The sequence below is a fragment of the Papio anubis genome, chromosome 7 (assembly GCF_008728515.1).
Source record: "Papio anubis isolate 15944 chromosome 7, Panubis1.0, whole genome shotgun sequence".
Classification (NCBI taxonomy): Eukaryota; Metazoa; Chordata; class Mammalia; order Primates; family Cercopithecidae; genus Papio; species Papio anubis.
In genome coordinates this window covers 46,978,025-46,996,745 of record NC_044982.1, presented here as the reverse complement: position 1 = coordinate 46,996,745, position 18,721 = coordinate 46,978,025, and the positions used below count along the sequence as shown (strand labels likewise).

Here is an 18,721-nt window from a genome sequence, read left to right as displayed (position 1 = left end):
CTCCTTTACCCTCCTATAGCCACTTTCTAGAAGGAATCCAATGTATTCTTGTATCCAGCTCTTCAGTTGTCTGTTTCTCACAGGGTATGCACTTTAAGGTTCAGGGCCTGGGGTTTATTCAACTTTGTCACTGTAACATCTGCTCCAGTGCCAGGCTCCAAAGTGCCCAATGTTAATGAAGCTAGTGCAGTGATCCTGGAGAGGGCAGGACCTCCAGGGCTGCAATGACTATCATGGCCAGGAGAGGGCAGTAGAGGGGTGCTGAATGGAGATAAGGGCTTCTCCAGAAGTCCTGTGGCAGAACCAACTTAACAGGGAACATTCAAAAACTGGGAGATTACAGGTGGCTCAGAGATGGCCAAGGAATTCAAGGAGCCAAACTTAACTGTTACCTCCCCAGGAGGGTGGTTACCAAAGCTTTAAGCTGTTACTTACTAAGAAGGTCCATTGGTGATTCCTGTTTCACAAGCGAACGCAGCCCTTCAAGACTCCCTTGTAGCCATGTACTGACACGCTGCATTTTTTCATCTCTTTCACACAGCTTGTCTGTTAGATTTTTCATGTCATGCAAAGTCTCTTCACCATTGTCCACCAAGATCTAAAGAAATGGCATTTTAGGGTGTGTCAATATATATTGCAACAACATAAATAAATACACATTCTAAGAGGATCATGTCCAAAATAAAAATATTATATATGCAAAATTGGTATCAGTCATAAAAATAAGTGCATGTGTACACAGCCAATTCACGAAGTTCTGTAAATAACCTTGGAAAAATGGATTATCAAGTGAGAAGAATAATGGAATGCTCACTGAACTCAAATTTTTAAGTGGATAATGGTAACCATGGTGGTGGTAGCATAAAAAGCTAGTTTCACCCTCAGAGAAGCACAGAGCTGCAGAGGAGATTCAGCCTAACAGAAGGAGCTTTGGAATCAGGCAGGATCTGGGTTGTAAATTCCCATACGTTCATGAACTGTTTGGTCTTGGGCAAGTTACGTAAACTCTCTGGGCCTCCACAGCTCTATGTGAAAAAGACACTTTAACGCTTTCCTAATCCAGTGTTTTAATATATAAACGAGGATTTAGTTAACCAGAAACTTTAAATACTTCAAAAGTGGCAGAGCCAGGATTTTGACCCCAGCCTATCTGACTCTGAAGTGGGGAGGGTGCAGATGCTGCACTGGTAAAACATGAAGAGGTAAGGAGTCCAGAACTGACAACTTTGTCCTGAAACAAAATGTGTTCATTTGGGGCATGCAAAAAAAAAAAAGTCTTTCCCACCTTAACTGAGTGGTAGAGTGGGAGGATAGTTTCCCAAAGAATTAAGATTTCATAGTGACGTTTGGTAAAAAAGGACACATTTTAGGGGGTGGTGGTCACAGTAGCATCTAAGACAGCAAGGGAGTAACAGAGTTAGTGTGAATTTCCACCCTGATGTGTGTGCATGCAGGTGCACACAGACATAAAAGCACACACACTTATTAGGTAGGTTTTAGTTTTTGGAAATATGATATTTATATGGAGGCAACACACACACGCAAAACTCACCTTAACTGTGGTCTGAAATTCAGCCCACAAATCCTTATATTGTGCTAAAATAAAGATTTAAAAAAATACAATGGTTACTGACACAATTTGAACATTTTAATAAAAGTCGTGTTATTCATTTTTGTTTTTTCAAAAATTATTTTTATCTAAAAATGTCTACTTCCAAAATGACAGAATAAGTGAATTGGACTTGCCCTCCCACTGCAAACAAATAGAAGAAAGAAGCAAAACATATGAATGAAATGTTTTCAGATGTTGAATGGGCCCCCCAGGACTGTGAAACCTGGAAGAAGAGAAACAAAGGAGGTGGGTCCCGCAATCACCCAGCTTTCCACTGGGGGGCGCTTTCCAGACCACGGCACTAGCACAACGGGGTGGTCTTAACACAGACACAAAAAGATTAGCAAATTGAATCTAGCAATAGACAAGAACAATAAAAGCTTTTGAACAAGTGGGCTTTATGCTTAGAATGGGAGCTTGGTTTAAAAGTCAAACTCAATCAGTGCAACTTACCACACGAACAGCATAAAGGAGTAATACTAGCTGAGCATCTCAGTGGCTGTCTGAGCAGCTGAGGCCAGTCATAAAGGCACTCTGTGCCCACATGACTGACCATCCCATAAGTAGCTTGGACACCCTATAAGTAGCTTGGACACCCCATAAGTAGCTTGGACACCCAAGCCTGGGTGAGCCTCCCTGGTTGGCAACACTTTGTATGTGGAGTCACACATTGTTGTTGGGGAAATTAAGTGCATCCCTGAGAAGGTTGCACCAGGTTTCCTCCATACTTTGCCCTCTGTGCCTTTTCCCTTTGCTGATTTTACTCTGTATCTCTCACTGTAATAACAATAATCATAAGTATAACAATTTTTGAGTCCTGTGAATCATTTTAGCTAATCATTAAGCCTAAGGGTAGTCCTGGGATACCTGATACTGCACTATAGTTGCACAATTTTTTTGAGATAAAGACCTAAATAAATGGAGATATATACTATATGCTTGGATTAGAAAATATAATTTTATTAAAATGTCTTTTCTCCCAACATTGACTTACAGATTCAGCACAAACCCAATTAAGATCCCAGCAGGTGTGTGTGTGTGTGTGTGTGTGTGTAGATTAATTAGGAGATTCTAAAATGCATATGGAAATCAAAGAATTTAAAATAGTGAACATAATTTTAAAAGAGAAGCATACAGGTGCAGAATTCTATTACCCTATGTCCAGACTGCATATGAAGCTATAGTAATTAAGACAGTGTGGTATTGGTATCAAGTTAGGCATTTAGAACAAAGGAACAAACCCATAAAATTGATTTTTGAAAAGTTGCTGGGGTAATACAATGGCAAAAGCATAGTCTTTTCAAAAATAGTACTGGAACAACTGGATGGGCACAAGAGAAAACAATGAAATTCAAGCCTTGCTTCACATCATATGAAAAAGCTCACTTGAAATGAATTAGAGATCTAGATATAAACACTAAAACTAAAAAAAAGTACAAGAAAATCTTCAAGAGCTTGGGGTAGGCAAAAATGTTTTAGGCAGGAAATGAAAAGTACTAACCTTAAAAGACAAAATAGACAGATGGGCTTCATTCGAATGAAAAATGTTTACTCTTTCTGAGGCACCGTGAAGAAAATGAAAAGCCAAACTTCAGACTGAAAAAGGACTCATTTCCAGAAAATATAAAGATTTTAACTCGATAATAAGAAAACAATACAAAGCAAGGAGTAAAAGATTTGGACAGACATGTGACAGATTGTATTTACCAAAGATAGCCCCACAAGATATTCCATTCCACAAGTCTTTTTCCCTGACATGATGCTGACACTTCTTCCATCAAGAGGTGGTGGCTATGACCCCTCCCCTTGCACCTGAGTGACTGCCTCAACCATTAGCTTATTATGAAAGTAATACTGACTGAGGCTAGGTCATAAGACGCCATGAACTTCCACGTTGTTCTCTTGGGATGCTTTTGGAACCCAGCAGGCCAAACAGCTACGTGGAGTGGCCATGAGGCGGTGTTCTGGCCAATGGTCTCCCTCGAGATCCAGCTGAGAGCCAACATCAACTTCAGACACAGGAATGAGTAAGTCTTCAGATGATTTCAGTTCCTGGCTGCTGAATTACCCTCAACCTTCGAGTTGCCCTGGCTGATGCCATGCGGAGCAGACATTTAGTAGTCTTCAACAAGCTCGGATCAAATTGCCAATTTGTGAGCAAAGTAAATAATTTGTCTTCAGCTACTATGTTTGCAATATTTGTCACAAAAGATAATATTCAAATGGCCAAGAAACACATGAAAAAGTATACTCCACGTTAGTCATTAGAGAAGTACAAGTTACAATCACAATGAAATGACATTATATACCTATTAAAATGACCAAAATATTAACAATTTAAAGCGTTTTGACCATTTTAAGTGTTCATGAGAATGTAGAGCAATGGGAACTCTTCTCCATTGTTAGTGGGATGAGACACTTAACAACCACTCTGGCAAATTTATCTGGCAGTTTCTTATAAAGTTAATCATACACTAACCATATAGATTTCTTATCAAGTTCATCATACACTAATTGCTATATAACTCAGCAATTCCATTATAGGTATTTACCCAAGAGAAATGAAACCATGGCCATAAAAACACTTGTAAACAAATGCTCACAATAGCTTCATTCATAATTATCCCAAACTGGAAATAATCTAAATGTCTTTCGACTGGTGAATGAATGAACAAAATATGGTATATCTGTACAATGGGATTCTACCGTACAGCTATAAAAAGGATAAACTAATGAGACATGCAACAACTTGGATGAACCTTAAAACAATTTGCTGAGTGAAAGAAGCCAGGTATAAAAGTGTGCATACTCTGTCATTTCATTTGTATCTCATAATTAATGACAGAAAGCAGATCAATGGTTTCCAGGAACTAGAGATGGGGTAGGTGATCAACAGCAAAGGGATACAGAGAAAATGTTGTAGTCATGAAAATGCTTTATAGCTTGCTTGTGGTGGTAGTGGTTACAATGGCATGTACATTTGTCAAAATTCACTAATCTAAAAATGGGTGCATTTTTTGTGTGAAATCAATAAAATGGATTTAAATGAAGTGAAAACTTTATGTGTAAAGAGCGCTGTAATGGTTAATATTGTCAACTTGATTGGACTGAAGGATGCAAAGTACTGTTCCTGGGTATGTCTGTGAGGGTGTTACCAAAAGAGATTCACATTTGAGTCAGTGGACTGTGAGAGGCAAACCCACTCTCAATCTGGGTGAGAACCATCTAATCAGCTGCCAGCACGGCTAGACTGGCTGAATCTTCCAGGCTTCCTCTTTCTCCTGTGCTAGATGCTTCCTGCCCTTGAACATTGGACTCCAAGTTCTTCAGCTTTTGGACTCTTGGACTTACACCAGTGATTTGTCAGGAGCTCTTGGGCCATTGGCCACAGACTGAAGGCTGCACTGTCAGCTTCCCTACTTGTCAGACTTTGGGACTTGGACTGATCCACCACTGGATTCCTTGCTCCTCAACTTGCAGATGACCTATCATGGGACTTTACCTGGCGATCATGTGAGTCAATTCTCCTTAATAAGCTCCCTTTCATATATACATATATCCTATTAGTTCTGTCCCGCTAAGGAACCCTGACTAATACAAGCAGCCACACATTACTTACCCTCCTGAGCTATTAGTTGCCGAGACAAGTCATTTGAGGTGTGCATGAGGGCTTCTTGTCCTTTTCTGTATTTCTCTATGTTATTCTTCAAGTATAAAATGTACTGAAAATTAAAAGCATGTTATTGCTTTTAGCAGTTTAGTTACCATAGATAAATTATCATGTAGTCATTCAGCAAACATGTATAAATTCCTCCTCTGTGTCACCCACCATTCTAGGTACAGGGGTAACAGTGGGGAATAAAATATACCTTGGTCAGGATTCCATCCTGGGAAAGGAGATAAAGAATTCTGCTTCCTATGAAGCATTTCGCTTCAGCACTTAAATAAACATGGCATTCTGAGTATAATTTTCCACAAAAAGAAATTAGAGGGTGTTCTGTCTGAATGCATTATGTCCACAACAAAAATGTTCCTTATGCAAAATGTGTGTGCGGTAGATGTCACAAAGCAATAATGCTGCCAGACTGGAGTTCAGTGTAAGACCTCAGAGAGATGATTAATTGAGTTAGGAGACTGCATGGAATTACTTACTTAAGTCAGACGTTCACTGGGTTGGGTACCGGTGGTGGCAGTAGTGACAGGTGACTTTGAGTATTAAAGTCATGGATTTCTGTTCTGATCACCCAATGCCCAGAAACTCTAAAGTCCCAGGAACTCTGAAAATGGGGCTTTGGGACATAAAACTGGTCCAGTTTCAAGAAAGAAACAAATACTATAAACTATCCATAAAAATCTTAGAAATTGTGTTCAGTGCTATAGATGAGGTAGACAAGGGACTGTTACATAGACTGTTTCTAGGCATGTATTATAGGGTCTACTCATGTATCTTTGATGTTGTGTCAGTCTTTTCATAGCTTGTTTTCTGGTATTATAGTAAACAAAAGTAAAAGCCACCTTAGGCCAACTGCAAGACCTCATTCTTGCCCCTCTTTGAACACAGGTCTGCAGACTTGCCTAGTTCAGCTGGACTCTCGTGCTTCTCCCAAACTCTCTGTTTTCTTTCAGTCTGTCTTTTCATCTCCTCTCCACAGCTCACTCCTTCAAAGTTGTTTTTCTCCAGGGTTCTGTTCACAGCCCCTGATCTTCTCACTCAACACACTGTCCCTGAAGAGACTCATCCAGCTCCCAGGTGTAAATCCTGCCTCTACGTTAATTATACCCAGTGAGAGTTCTCCTTTGAGCTCCTCACCTGGTGTGGCAAGGTGTCCTTGCTCTGGGGCACTGTATGTGTCTTGTTCAGATTGTTGCACTTAACATACTGAATTGTAATGATCTGTCTGTATGTGCATCTCTTCAGCTAGACCATGAGCTTCCAAAGGGCTGGGGCAGTATCTTACTTATCTCTGTATTCACTGTGTCTTGCCCAGTGCTTGGGACTCAGTGCATGTTTAGAGTAAAGAGATGCAACCAGCAAAACTGAGTGGTGAGTGAATAAGAAAACAGCACAGGGTCATTTGGTGACTAGCAGATGGAAACTGAATTAAAAAAAAACAGGACCTTCGTAATCAGTCTTTCATCAACACATCCATCTGCTCACCCATTGCCAAAACAGCAATACAAATTCTAATTCGTTTAAGAAATAATCTATATCTTGATAGGAAGACAGTCTAGTGGAACAAATCGGTTTGATGGTATGTATCTAGGCTCTTTAGCAAAATTACTTTTTTTTTGTTTTGTTTTTTTGTTTTTGAGATGGAGTCTCGCTTTGTCCTCCAAGCTGGAGTGCAGTGGCACGATCTCAGCTCACTGCAAGCTCCACCTCCCAGGTTCACACCATTCTCCTGCCTCAGCCTCCGGAGTAGCTGGGACTACAGGCACCCGCCACCGCGCCCGGCTAATTTTTTTTGTATTTTTAGTAGAGACAGGGTTTCACCGTGTTAGCCAGGATGGTCTCGATCTCCTGACCTCGTGATCCGCCCGCCTTGGCCTCCCACAGTGCTGGGATTACAGGCGTAAGTCACCACGCCTGGCTGCAAAATTACCTTTTCAAAGTACATTAGTACCTATTATGGCGTTTTAGTTTATTAAAAAAACATGAGAGTGGTGGGATAACTATTGCCATTTAACAGATGAAAAAAATTACCCAGTGAGGTTTAGGGATTTTCTTCATGCCATTGGACTAGTCACTGATTTTTTTCTAGCTATTAACACTTCTAAAAAAAATACAGCTTCAATTTACACATCTATAAAAGGGACATAATGTATTATCCACTTTTTAAGGTTACAGTCTTAAACATCAAATGAGACTGAATCCCTCTAATATTACAGGTATTGTGTAAAACACTTGGGGTACATTGATAACAGATCTTGACCATGAGGTCATTATGGATGGCTGGAAAAAATGATTTTAGAAATTGTATTGCTTTTGCATTTTCAGTTTATAAAGAAGTGACATTGAACCTGTAAGTAGCAGCTATTCCCATTTTAAGAGGCCAAAACGAAGCTTACAAGTTCAGTGATCTGCCCAAAGTCACACAGTGTCACTGGTGAATGACAGACTCTAATCTATGTCTTTCAAACTAGAGAATATTACATAAAGTTTTGTTGTTATTGTTTTGTCACAGTATATAAAATGTAGGACTCTATGCACTTTAAAAATATGCTTTGAATGCAACAGTTCTGGGCATTAAAAATCAGTGTCTTATAAATATCTAATTATTAAATATAACATTTTAAAATGTTAAAACAAATAAATTTTAAGTATAAATAAGACTTCAATTGTAGGGATTGGATGAACAAATTCCTCTGCTATAAAAAGAGCTATAATCAGTGTGAAATAGACAACCTACTTTTTAAAAAATGGGCAAAAGTCTTGAACAGTCACTTCACAAAAAAAGGATATCCAAGTGGCCAGCTACATAGAATAGGTACTTCAACAGTGATCAGGAAAACACAAATTAGTGGGGCACCACTGTACACCCATCAGAATGGTTAAATTGAAAAAGACAGTTTTGTGAGAGTATGGAGCAACTGGTGTTCTCATGCATTGCTGGTGGGAGTGGCAATTGGTGTAACTCCTTTGGGAGACTGGTGGTATGTACTAAAGTGGGAGATATGCATCCCTATGGCTCTACAATTCCACTTAAGATGTACACTCAGCAGAAATATGTATGCATGTTCACCAAAAAACATGAACTAGAATGTTCACAGCAATACTATTTGTAATAGCCAAACATTAGAAACTCTTTGAATACTCATCAATAGTCTAGTGTACAAATGCATTGTAGTAGTAGTCATATAATGGAATACTATACAGAACTAAGAATAACAAACTACACTCAACAATAAGGCTGAACCTCACAAACATAATGTTGAGCATAAGAACCTACACTGTATTGTTTTATACCTATAACGTTCCAAACCAGGGAAAACTAGTCTATGGTGTTAGCATGGTGGTACCCTTAGTGGGGCTGGTTAGTGACTAGAAGGGGCATAGAGGATATCTGGATACTGATAATGCTTTGTTACTTGATCTGGGTGCTGGTTACACAAGTGTGTTCATGGAGCTGTACACTTGCAATCTGGGTACTTTTCTGTGTGTACTTTAATCGCCATTAAAAATTTGTCAAGAGCTATTCTCTTCTCTCGTAACTATTACAGGTCTAGTCAATTAATCAAAGCCATCATGCAAAGCGTGGTGCTCTTAAACTTACTTCTTTTAATTTTGTATTTTCCAGGAGCAGAAGATCTGCTTTTTGGTCATTTATATAGAATCCATTTTCTAAGTTCTTTAGAGTTTCAAAATGATCTTTGGTTTTTTTGCTTTCTTGATCTCGTAATTGTTTTAATTCTTGTTTTATATCCTCCTGCTCAAACAGAAAACCCCAAATTATCTCTGAGTTCAAAGAGTAGGGCATGAGGGTATTATACTGCCTAGGTCACATTTGGAGCCAGATTCTAAATTAATTCCTGAAGCATCCAGCAGAGAATAGATATTTTTCCTTAGAAAAACCTATCAACCCCACATTTATTCATGGACTCTAGGAAGGGGGTCTGTGGACTTCAAGATAAGAACCCCAGACATTGAGACAACTTCACAAAATAAAATATACAGTCAGCCCTCTGTATCTGTGGGTTCTGAGTTTGTGGATTTAACTAAACATGAATGGAATATATTCACAAAAATAAAAAGAATAACATCAACAAATAATACAAATAAAAACAATACAGTATGACAACTACTTACATAACATTTACATTTTATTAGGTATTATCAGTAATCTAGAAATAATTTAAAGTATATTGGAGAATGTGGGTAGGTTATATGCAAATATTACACCACATTATACAAGGGACTTGAGCATCTGTGGATTTTGATTGTCATGTTGGTCTTGGAACCTCCCCCATAGATATCCAGGGATGACTGTACCTTGATATATAAACAATCATTCGGCAAAAATAGAGAAGGGGAAATTTATTGAGGCTTTTAAAGGAGGACTTAATGTTTCTTGAAGAAAGAAGAAGATTACTTTATGAATTTTTCAGAATTCTCTATTGTTTTCTCTATTGAATTCTCTATTCAGTTCTCTGTTATTATACTATTATAAATTGCATGATATTTATTCATTGTATAATCATCACCAGCAGCATCTTATTAAGAAAATAGAACTGTATATATACTACACTTGTAATTTTCTCCTTCATATTTTCCTATATATTCCTTCATATTTTATAACATATTAAAAGTTACATTTTGAGGCCAGGCGTGGTAGCTCACGACTGTAATCCTGGCATTTTGGGAGGCCAAGGCAGGCAGATCACTTGAGGTCAGGAGTCCGAGACCAGCCTGGCCAACATGGTGAAACCCCGTTTCTACTGAAAAAGACAAAAATGAGCCGGAAGTCGCTTGAACCCAGGAGGCAGAGGTTGCAGTGAGCCAAGATCCTGCCACTGCACTCCATCCTAGACAACAGAGTGAGACTCTGTCTTAAAAAAAAAAACAAAAGTCACATTTTGATATCAATACATCTCAAAGAATGTTTCCATTTTAATTAACCAACTCCACATGCACATGCTTATCACCAACTATTGATTATAAATTTTTAAAAGGCACTAAACATCTCTTTACCTGCTACTAGTTCATCCACTCCCCCACCACAACCTTTGTTTCACTCACCCTTAAAAAGCAGAATCAAGTTTCTAACTTATAAATAAGAAAACCAAGGTCCACTCAGTGACTGTTCCACAATTACATGTTAGTCGGTTATAGTTGCTCTCTCTCTCTCTTTATATACATATACACATAAGTATATATACACACATATGTACATAAGTATATGTATACAGGTGTATGTGTATACATATGCATATATATGTATGCATGTGTTGTAACAAAGATTTTTAAACATTGAGATTGCACGGGTACATTTAACAAATGTGATTTCATGAAAACTTCAATGCCAGTTAAATATTACCATCTGTATATACCACTATTTTAATTTAAAAAAATGAATGAATGCATTGATCCTTTACCGTGTTGCTAATGTATCTTGAAAAATCCCTTGTAAACAGAAAAATATGATTGTTCAGCAAATCCTCCTCCTGTCTTTGTGCTATTAAAACAAAGAAAAAAAACCTCAAAAATTTAGTTTAAAAATATTAATCAAAGAAGTACCTAGTTTTAAAAGTCAAATTCTCTCACAGGGTTTATAACAAAACCCAGCTGTCAGGCGCTCCACATTGCAATGTTTAGTCCCGTATGACTCCTCAGAAGCAAACATTTTTCACTCTTTTTAGTTGTTTCTTCTTCCATTTAGTTCAATTTTCATTAAAAATAGGCATATGTGCCTATTTTTATTTATCATTTTCAGGCATTTTCTATTTACTTAGTCCCATTCCCACATCCTTCTCCTACACCTACAACCTCTATATTTCCTCCCTAACCTTCCTATGAAGTTACAGTTTTTGTTTAAATAAATTGTAACTATTTAGATCATTATGGCAATAAGGATTATCCCCAATGAGCCAAATGGTATAATATAATTATATTTTCCTTTTAGTATAATATTTTGTTTTTTCTTGGAGTTAAAGATTGCTTTATTAAAAAATTGCTCAGTATTTCATGTACATATAATTAATTCATACCAAAATCTACAACAGAACTGTACCACCTTTCAAATTTTATTTCCCATATAGTCAAACACATTAACATATCTATCAGTTTCATTTCTCCCCTCTCCCTCAGAACCTCCCTCTGAGATATGCCTTCTGGAATCTTTTCTTTCTTTGTGCTAGATTTGCAGTTGACTTCTTGGGACTTCCTTTTGCATTTTTTTTTTCTTTTTTTAAAGGTTTTATTCAACCAGAACGCTCTGCATTATTCTTATGTTGGACCTCCTGTTTCCTAAATTTCTCATACTCTTTTTCTTGATTCATTCCTTCTGTTTGTTGAAGCAAATTCTATACAGCTTCAGGAAAAAGAGTAAATGGGATAAACGTTTTGAGATCTTGTATATCTCAATATGTTTCTATTCTATATTCTTGATTGATAGTTTAGCTGGGTATCTAATGTTGGAAATTATTTTCTCTCAAATTTTGAAGGCATTGTCTTATAACTTCTATAATGTTGCTGTTAAGAAGTTTGAAATGATTCTGATTTCTAACAGTTTGTGTGAGATCTCATTTTTCTCTCTAGGAGCTTTTAGGATCCTCTCTTTCTATTTTTCCTTCCAAAATTCCGCAGTGATATGGCTTAGTCTTTTCTTTTAAATATTGTTTGAGGATTTGCTTGGACATTTAAAAATGGAAATCTATATTCTCTAGTTATAAGAAATATTTTTGTATTATTTCTATGATAATTTTATTAGTTCTTTAAAAACATGAATATATGGCTATATCTTGATTTATCATTGTCAGGCAGTTTCTATTTACTTTGTCATATATAGTAGAGGATAATTTAGCATGCTTACTCCCATTCCCACATCCCATACCCACACCCACACCCTCTACATTTCATCCCTAACCTTCCTATAAAGTTATGGTTTTCATTTAAATAAATTGTAACTGTTTAGATCATTATAATAAGGTAAGGATTATTCACTGATTTTTTTCTGTTCTTCTTGTTAGGTAGATATTTGGCATCTCAGAATAGTTTTTAAATTTGCTTACCGTTCTCTCCTTTTCTTCATCTCCTTTTGTTGTTGTTGCTCTATTTTTACAGAGATTTTCTTAACTTTTCTTATAATTCTCCTATTGAATTTTGACATTTGTTATTTATACTTTTAACTTCTGAGAGCTCTTTCTGTTCTCTAATCTTTCTTTCAAGCATATTTTCTTTTTTCATAAATGCAATATATTTATCTAAGAATATACTCTTTAAAAGTATGCTTATGCTCTTTGCATTTTCTCTGTTTCCACCAAGTTCTCTTGTTCTTTCCATTTCAGTTTCTTTTTCACACTGGGTGCTTCAGATCTTTGTCTGATCCCATTTAATAGTCCTGGGTGAGCTTCAATATACAGTGATCAAGAACGAACCAGCCATTTGAGGGGACCATCGAATGCTGGTGCTGTTGTGGGGCTTTTCCCTGAACTGTTCAGTTTCCTTAGAGGAAGAATACATTAGTCTCCTTCCTCAGGTTGGGGTAAGGGATTATGGAAGAGTTCACAACACCATTGGCTGGCAGCATTCATCAAGCTGAGCTCAGAGGGGGATCTTAGTGGGGATCTCGGTACAGTACCTGTCTTCTGCTCTCAACCATATCTGACACCTTGCAGTCTGAAGACTTCCGGTCCAGTTTCTTTGCCAGCATTGAGAAGGAGGAGTCACTCAGCTAACTGCACAAGGAGGGGGTTTGACCTGGAGCTCTAATTGCTCTTTATAAAGACTTTTCAACCAACCTTTAGCCCTGTGACTCATCTCAGCTGTCATAGTTTCAGGGGACGCCACTGCCTGTGACTTTACAGCTTTGGGGGAAAGAACTTTTTGCCTACATGGTGCTCTTTTTGGCAGGCTCTTGGTATTTATATTTCTCTTTCTACCTCTATCCAATTATGTCTTCCCAAAATTTGTTGATATTTATTATCAGGTAATAAATAAATAATAAATCAGCAGATAGCAAATGTCTTATCTCTGCCAGTGTTTTGGTACTTATGGATTTGTATCTTAAAAAAAAAAAAAAATCTTTATATACATATTTGGGAGTTTTATGAGGGAACAAAGATATATGTATATGCTTTATCCATCAGATTTAACTAAAAGCTTTCTGTGTGTGGAGCCCATGCATGCCATTCTCTGTAAATGTAACTGCTGGCAAGCCAACTTTCCTGCTCTTATGTTCCCTTTACTTCTTTTCTCCTGTCTTCCCCTCTTTTATATACTTTCTTCAGCATTTTCTCCCCGTTGTTTACATTAAGAGATTCAGTACTTGTAATGTATTACTTACTTTTATGCTCCTAGTGTTTCTTACATCCTTTACCTAGTACACGAAGGGATAGGAAGAATGGCTGGGAAAGTAGAAAACTGGGAATAGGCCGGGTGCAGTGGCTCACACCTATAATCCCAGCACTTTGGGAGGCCAAGGTGGACAGATCATGAGGCCAGGAGTTCAAGACCATCTTGACCAACATGGTGAAACCCCATCTCTACTGAAAATACAAAAATTGGCCAGGCATGGTGGTGCACACCTGTAATCCCAGCTACTCAGGAGGCTGAGGCAGGAGAATTGCTTGAATCCAGGAGGTGGAGGTTGCAGTGAGCCGAGATTGCGCCATTGCACTCCAGCCTGGACAACAGAGCGAGACTCCATCTCAAAAAAAAAAGAAACAGCAAGTAAGAGACCTATGTATTGTAAGTCTGGGTAAAAGTAGTAAGAGGCCAAGAAAACCTACTTAAGTTGACTAAATGAAAACCTGACAAGAAAGTGGAAAATCATCTGAGGAATGGGAACCAGGTCAATTACCCATGTATTATTATTACAACATTCTTACATTTTTAAAAATCCACCCTCCTTGGCAATAATCACTATTCACTTTTGAATTTTTTTTATTCTACATTTGAATATACTGGAGTTCCATATGAATGTACCATTTTGACACAGGCGATTTTAATTCCTATCCCCATATTCGTCTTTGCTAACCAGTAGACAATTTTTCTTCCCATTCTAATCCTTTCTGTAACTTTTGGTCCTGGCCTTCTGATTCCCATGTGTCTTCTTTCATCATCTAGAAGATACAAATTCTGGAAGTTGTTCCCACTAAAAGACCTGGGCAGATTCCTTAGATAATGACCCACTATTCCCCAAATGCAATACAAGACTCAAAATCCAAAAAGATGATTCTGGGCCAGGCACAGCACTTTGGGAGGCCAAGGCAGAAGGCTCTCCTAAGCCCAGGAGTTTGAGATTAGCCTGGGCAACATAGTGAGACCCTGTGTGTTTTTGGTTTTGTTTTTTTAAAAAAAAAAGATTCTGCATATATAAACTTTGGACCTTGGGCACAGGGTTGAATGATTACATCCAATTTTTTGTGGAAAAAATAATTATTTTTGTATTAAACATACATGATTATACTATGTAATGTAATTAAAAATATGCATACTTTCAGACATATTTCACATCCTCTACTAACTCCCAGATCTGAGACAAGCTCTTACCTATCTGTGCCTTAGGAGGAACTTAGTGAAAACAAATCTGAGGAGTGCTTACTCAATAAATGGTTAAAATCATAGCAGGAAAAGAGATATAATTTGCAAATTCATGGTAAGAAATAGAAAAAATTTCCACGTGGTAGCAAACAAATGAATTAGTTCTACCTTTCCCAAGTATAGAGAGAAATAAAATAATATAGTAAAGGACTAAGTCTTAAATAGTTTTTAAAAGAGAAAAGGAAAATTTTGACAATAGCAACAGTAAGATTGTAGTGTGGAGGAGAAATTAGTAGGTGAAGCAAAAACCAGAGAGCAGAGAGCTAAAGGTAATGGGGAAAGGTCGGTGAGCTTCACCATTGGCTTGCAACTGATGACCTGCCTTGTGTTAGAAGATGACAGTGAAATCCTTACCTGGGATTGAGTTTAATTACTAAATGCTTCATATGTACCTGTAATAGCATTACTGAGCTCTTGTAACTTTCTTTTTTTCTCTTTATACTCTTGTTCTGCCACCTGAAGTTGCGGAAGACACTCAACTAGTTCTTCTTGCTTTTCTTTGTTAATTTGTGTTTCCTTGACAAATATTTCCTTTAAAGAAAATAAAACCAATTGAGAAATATAATTTTGGATAATTCACACAACAATTTAAAGTAGAATGTAAGTTTTTTGAGGGAAAGAGTTTCATCTGTCTTGGTCTCCTATCCTGAGGTACATAGAAAGATATATGGCATATACTAATCTTTTAATAAATATTTGCTCCCTGACTCACTGACACTCTGACAATCCACAGAGTAAGGAGATTAGATTCAATTGGTTCTCTAAAGATCCCTTCTGCTTTAACCTCTTCTGCTATATCTCTATGAACACTACCATGTATACAGCCCAAAAACATATCTGAGAAAATTTCCTTCAGTAATATTTTACCAAAAAGAGGCAGATAAACAGAATACACTTATAAGAAATGCTGGATGTGAGAAACGGGAAGAGGATAGAAGTAATTGGATATAACGTTAAAATAAATGGGTGAAAAGTGCCCAAAGCAAAACATGAAGATGTCTGCCTACTTATTGAAACTCAAGTTTTGTTTAGTTTCAAATGGAATAATAGTTGGACCTTTCTTAGCAAATCAGAATGGATTTTAAATGGTGACTAAGGCAGAGACCACCAGCTGATGTTTAATATTTGTTCTCTTCTCCTTCAATATTAGGGCTCCTGAGTTTCAGCTGAGCACATGGCTTCTGGCTAGAGTGTGGTTTCCAGGCTTCCCTTGCGGATGGGCGTGACCAAGGAGTTTGTGAATGGAAGTCATTTGTGCCACTTCTGGGCTCTGCTCCTGCAACAGGAACAGCTGTGTGTTCCCCTGGTCCTTTCCTCCCTCCCCTGGCCAGAGGAGAATGAGAATGGAAGCTACTCCTTGACACACAGATGTTAGGCTCATGCTGAGAATGGCAGAGCCACCCTGCCAGCCCTGGACCCCTTCCCAATGGCCTGGATTGGGAAAGAGAAACAAACATCTCTCTTGCTATAATGACCCCTTTGAGCATTTTCTCGACTAGATGTTCAGACTCACAAAATTTGATTAGCCTACACTTGACCCAGTTTACTCTTAAAAACTTTCAGTTTTAGTTTTCATTTTTGTCCAAGTCGTATGCACACATAATTGGAAGGAAATGCTAAATTTTAGCAGGGCAGTGCCAGGCATGCTTTCCTATTGGGAGGTGTCTGCACAAAGACAGCAGACCAGTGGCTTCATCTAAAGTGATAATTTAGATGCAAGAGAGAGAGAGAGAGACTCACACAGGTGGGGTTATAGCCTCTCTGGCTTAGAAACCCCATGTTCATACAGGAACTAGTATCTCTTGGACACACCTTCCAGGTTTCAAAGGGCATATCCACTTAAGACAGCCACCAAACCCAGGGAAGCCCAATGCCACAGTTTCCCGTGGGTTATTTTTCCAGTCAAGATGCAGCGTACAAATCAGGAGTCATTGTTATACAAGCAATGTTGCTTCATAATACAGCTGATATTCTACCTTCATCAGGCTATTAGGGGAAGGAGCCAGGAAGTTAACCCAGGGCCAGTTTCCCAATAAAAAAAGGAAAGAGGGTTGTTAACCCTTTTCACATCTTGCTTATGCTCACCATGTTTTAGTATATCTTTGATAGAATAGTTTTCTTGCACCTTAACTAATACACTCATATGCTGGCTGATGTGTCTCCTCCCAAATTGCCATTAGCATCATTATGAATAAATACAAAGAAGCTAAAATGCATAGAAAAATACCATAATTCAAAAATATCATAACGCAGAAGCAGGAGTACATTTCTCCAGACTTCAACATTTAGGCAGGTTGAGTTAAGAAACTCAATCCAGCCAGGCGCGGTGGCTCGTAATCCAAACACTTTGGGAGGCCGAGGCGGGCAGATCATGAGGTCAGGAGATCGAGACTATCCTGGCTAACATGGTGAAACCCTGTCTCTACCAAAAGTACAAAAAAATTAGCCGGGCATAGTGGCATGCACCTGTAGTCCCAGCTACTCGGAGGCTGAGGCAGGAGAATCGCTTGAACCCAGGAGGTGGAGGTTGCAGTGAGCCAAGATCGCACCACTGCACTCCAGCCTGGGCAACAGAGTGAGACCCTGTCTCAAAAAAAAAAAAAAAAAAAAAGAAACTCAATCCTGTATTATCCATATTATGTTTTTTAAAAAAGAATAGCCTGTAAATACAAGTTTGTATGTACATGCATTAATTCATCCCCATTGCCTGCATGCAGCTCAGATTCCCAGGGCTGCCCTGGGAACCATTGTCTTGTTCTGTGCTCTGAAAGAGACTGTAGGGTACCAGGTTCAGTGTAGCAAGTTGTTGCTTGCCTGTGGGCTCAGGTTGTTGGAGTAGGGCAGCCAGTCAGGTTCACATGGTCTTCAGATCCTTCCATATGCTTTCTCATTGTCTCTGATTCCTGAGCCACATGCATATTTTAGAGGTCAGTGATGACAGGCTCCAGTTTCTGCTCCAGATCCCCCATCTCCCTGAAGTTGGAGCGTTGGAAAAGAGAGACCAATGCAGATTCCAGTCCACCCCCGCTCATCCTGTGAGTTCCGGTTTGTTTTTGCTTCCATTCACTTCCTGTTGGTCTTTCCATCCCAAGTACCTGCCCTGCTGACTTCAGGCCCCAGCACCAGATGTAAAGCTGACAGTCTCACCAGACTGTGTAACTAGATACCACAGTTGCAAAAGGTCAAGTCCTGTAATAAACCCGTTTTCTGGTGGCTGTGCTTCTCTGATCAAATTCTGACAGATATAGGGCTGTAGGACCCAGAAAAGCGAATGGTCCTTGGCCTGGGCTTGTCCGTGCAATATCAGGATGATGTGCAAAATCTGTGGAAAGCTCTTATAGAAGATTTACAATGGAGGGCCCGGGATTGGAGCCAGGCCTATGGAAAAGTCAGTCACAGCACTGCCTTGTCAACAACACATCCCAACACTGGGACGTTTATACTATGAACCAGTGACTAATCTAACTACCATTCAGGGCTGCTTTCCTTCAAATTTATGGGTTACGGACCCAAATGGTAGTGGGACTTCTTGCTATTCAACCTAATGATTTTGCTTTTCCTCCCCGTGACTTTGGGTTCTGTTGATTTAGAGATACTACTGGGGAAAAAAATGGTTCCACCAGGGGCACGACAAGAGTTTCGTAAATCACTACGTGAGGTTGCGTCCTAATTTTGGGCTCCTCATGCCACTGAATCAAAGGCAGAAATGGGATTACAATGTGCCTGAGGTTGTTGGTGGTGATTATCAAGGGGAAATCGGGTTATTGCTATGTAATAACGGTGCACAGGCTGCCACGGGCCTATCCCTTTGTGTGAATTAGGCACGCAGTGAGCACACAGCCTGGCAA

General features: G+C 38.7%; 1 protein-coding gene across 3 annotated transcripts in view; it reads right to left on the bottom strand.

Moving 5' to 3' along the window:
• The window catches only part of CCDC175 (coiled-coil domain containing 175), a 58,597-nt gene that overhangs the window by 2,212 nt on the left and 37,664 nt on the right, over positions 1–18,721 (bottom strand). For all 3 annotated transcript variants that reach the window (XM_009211624.4, XM_009211625.4, XM_003901876.5), the window contains 6 exons: positions 15,266–15,404; positions 10,706–10,785; positions 8,887–9,039; positions 5,232–5,334; positions 1,553–1,596; positions 436–598 (listed from right to left, as the gene is read on the bottom strand). In XM_009211624.4, coding sequence (XP_009209888.1) covers positions 436–598; positions 1,553–1,596; positions 5,232–5,334; positions 8,887–9,039; positions 10,706–10,785; positions 15,266–15,404 — 682 coding nt within the window. The remainder of the gene's footprint in view (positions 1–435; positions 599–1,552; positions 1,597–5,231; positions 5,335–8,886; positions 9,040–10,705; positions 10,786–15,265; positions 15,405–18,721) is intronic.